This window comes from Sinocyclocheilus anshuiensis, unplaced genomic scaffold (assembly GCF_001515605.1).
Source record: "Sinocyclocheilus anshuiensis isolate Anshui unplaced genomic scaffold, SAMN03320099.WGS_v1.1 C33137195, whole genome shotgun sequence".
Classification (NCBI taxonomy): domain Eukaryota; kingdom Metazoa; phylum Chordata; class Actinopteri; order Cypriniformes; family Cyprinidae; genus Sinocyclocheilus; species Sinocyclocheilus anshuiensis.
In genome coordinates, this window is record NW_015621867.1 from 1 (window position 1) to 2814 (window position 2814).

Below are 2814 nucleotides of genomic sequence, written 5' to 3' on the forward strand. Positions count from 1 at the left end.
ACGCAGCTCTTGTTTAGCCACGAGGAGGAGCTCTCCCGACTTCGCCACGACCTCCAACGGGAAAGCCAGCTGAATGTGGAGAACCTGCGCGACGAGATGGGCGTGAGGCACCGCGAGGCTTTGGACGATTTTGAGGATAAGCTGCGGTCGGTGGAGAGCGAGAGAGCGGCGTTAGCTTCGGAGAGACTCGCGCTGCTCGAGGAGATCGTTGTGTTGAAAAACGACATGAATCGGGCGACGGAAAGCGAGGAGCTGCAGGCGGAAGTCGAGCGCTTGAGAGCGGAAAGCGAAGAGAAACAGTCGCACGCAGCCGCGAGGAATGAGCTGTCAACCGAGCGCGGAAAAATCCACCGCCTTTCCTCGGAAAACGAAGAAATGTGTGCGCGACTGAAAGACCTACAGGATGAGATCGAGAAGCAGAGAAACACGTTCTCCTTCGCTGAGAGGAACTTCGAGGTGAACTACCAGGAGCTGAAGGACGAGTACACGTGCCTGGTGAACACTAAGCTACAGCTCGAGCAGCGCTTGGAATACGAGACGAAGCTCCAAGATCTACACACGAGACACGAGGAGGTGGATGGGAAGACACTGATGGAGAAAGACACCACCGAGCTGATGGAGAAGCTGGAGACAGCCGAGAACGAGAAGAGGAGCTTGGGAGAGCGGCTCTCGCTGATGGAAGCGGAGCTGGAGACGCTGAAGCGAGGCAGAGATGAAGAGCTGGGATCTGACCGCAGCGTCGCTGGTGGGCTGAGCTCTGTGGAGAAGACGCATCACGCGCACATCACATCTTCACGGGAGGAGCTGGATGCTCTTTGCTCGTCCCTGCCGTACAAAGACCCCTCGTCTCCGACAGCAGCGCAGGAGAGGAGGGAGAGAGAGACGCATGCAAGGACTTCACACACACACACAGCGGCGCGTGAGGAGCAGCTTTCAGCGTCGCAGGTAAGAGCCGCTGCTGTTTGTTTTACATCGACCCTCGCGCTGCAAACTCGCGATGCAACAGTTGGTCTGCGTTTATCTGCATTGCACTGCATTCAAAATGCACCAGCCATTGCTTGATTCGATGTAGATCTCATTTCTCAGATGATTTATCCGTGCAGCACTGCAGGTGAACACTGTGGGAGGAATTAATGTGCGTTTAAGGAACGAGAGATGATTTCGAATCGGCCAGAGTGCAGGGCGATGGAAGGGCGAGAGAGATTGTGGTGTAAAAGAGAGAGAGACAGATGAGCTTTATTCTCCTGTTTGTGTGATGCTCTTTGATCTCAGCAGCTCTGAAGGAAAATGAGTGAATTATAGACCGCTTTAAAAGGCCATCGTTTACACTTTACCTCTTCATTTTTTCCCCAAAACACCATTTATGGGTGAATCTCATGCAAACGGTTCACATTTCACCCCAAAATCAAAAGATGTTTTTGTGTAAAAAAAAATCATGTGTATATCCGTAGCACATTTAAAGCCCATTATGGTTTTGTTTTGTTTTTTGCATTTTTATGTTATTTATTTATATTATTATATTATTGTTTTTCATGACAATTAAGCACATTAACCCCCTAATTCTCATTGTCATAGTAAATCTGGATTATTTTTATTCTATTCATTTTTTATTTAATTTTATTTTTAAATTAAACCATTTTTAAATCCGCAATTATACAAATTATTATGCAGTTTTTTTATTAAATGAATGGAAGCACAAATATTACCAGGATGTGGAAATAATTCACAATGTGGATTATCTAATTCTAATCTAATCATTTTCACATTACTGTCATGAGAGAGAGAGAGAGAATTTCATTTATTTTTTATTTGTCAGTAATGATAATGTGGAAATTAATTATGATAAAAAAAATAATGTCACATGGCAACAAATCTTAATGGTCCTAAAAATAGGCGTAGTTGCTTTTATGAAGAAAAAACTATATTATTATAAATAGTGAAAAGTATAAATAAAAAAGAAAATAAATATAAATAAAATATAAATATTTCACTTTTTTAAAACTTGAAAAAAAAAATATTTCAAATATGACCCAGACATGTTCTTTGCAGTTTTGTGACAGTTTTTGTAACACTAATGGTAACAGTTTTTTCAGATTGTTTTCCACCCTCTCTCTAATCTTTAATTCTCAATTAAGTGGGCTGATTTTATGAATTGATATCATTTCCTCGGTGGTTCTTCAGTGCACGTGAAGGCTCTGAACACTGAATAGCTGTTGATATGTGCAGGTGTCTGTCGTAATCACGCAGGTTTGTGATGGAGGGGTTTTGTGCGGGTTTGATGGCTCTGTGTGTGTTTGTGATCCGCAGGTGGAGACGGGAGACGCTCTGGCCGATGGAGACGCTGTCAGAGCCTCGCTCATGATGCAGCCGCGGGAAATGGACGGCGCTGAGCATGTAAGTATCCGTCTGTCTGTGAGTCAATCAAACTCTTGCTGTTCATCTTCAGCTTACAGCTGCAGCTCAGCAGTCTAGGAGGAAAAAAAACAGGTGTAGGATTTACTTGGAAACAATTTTCACTCAGGAATTGTTACTGAAGTTCATAAATAACTAAAGAAATGTCAAGTAACGCACTGAAAAATGTGTAAAAATGTGTGTAAATGTGCTGGAGTGTGTGTGTGTGAGTCTACTGCGGTTTAAGTGCTATTAGGTGAATTTGCGTTTTAGTATTAGTGTAGCTCTGACGTTTATCAGAAACCTGCTATTAAACCATTGGCGGTGTTTCGTGTGCAGCAGATTTTTCTCAGTAATTGCTGCTCGATCTCCATCTTTCTGTGATGGTCATTAAAATGCTTGGTTTCTGCCTGTTAACACATC

At 43.5% G+C, this 2814-nt stretch overlaps 1 protein-coding gene across 1 annotated transcript; it reads left to right on the forward strand.

Annotated features, from left to right (window-relative positions):
- The first annotated feature begins 9 nt into the window (after positions 1 to 9).
- On the forward strand, positions 10 to 2487 carry LOC107683296 (A-kinase anchor protein 9-like). Its single transcript, XM_016479350.1, has 2 exons — positions 10 to 945; positions 2308 to 2487. Exons 1-2 carry the CDS (start codon positions 97 to 99, stop codon positions 2470 to 2472), a joined length of 1014 nt encoding a protein of 337 aa, XP_016334836.1. The 5' UTR covers positions 10 to 96; the 3' UTR covers positions 2473 to 2487.
- Positions 2488 to 2814: the final 327 nt, after the last annotated feature.

Coding starts and splice junctions, on each gene's coding strand:
- LOC107683296 (XM_016479350.1), top strand. CDS start 97: ATGGGCGTGAGGCACCGCGAGGCTTTGGACGATTTTGAGGATAAGCTG. Junction 946..2,307: donor AGCAGCTTTCAGCGTCGCAG/GTAAGAGCCGCT, acceptor TGTGATCCGCAG/GTGGAGACGGGAGACGCTCT.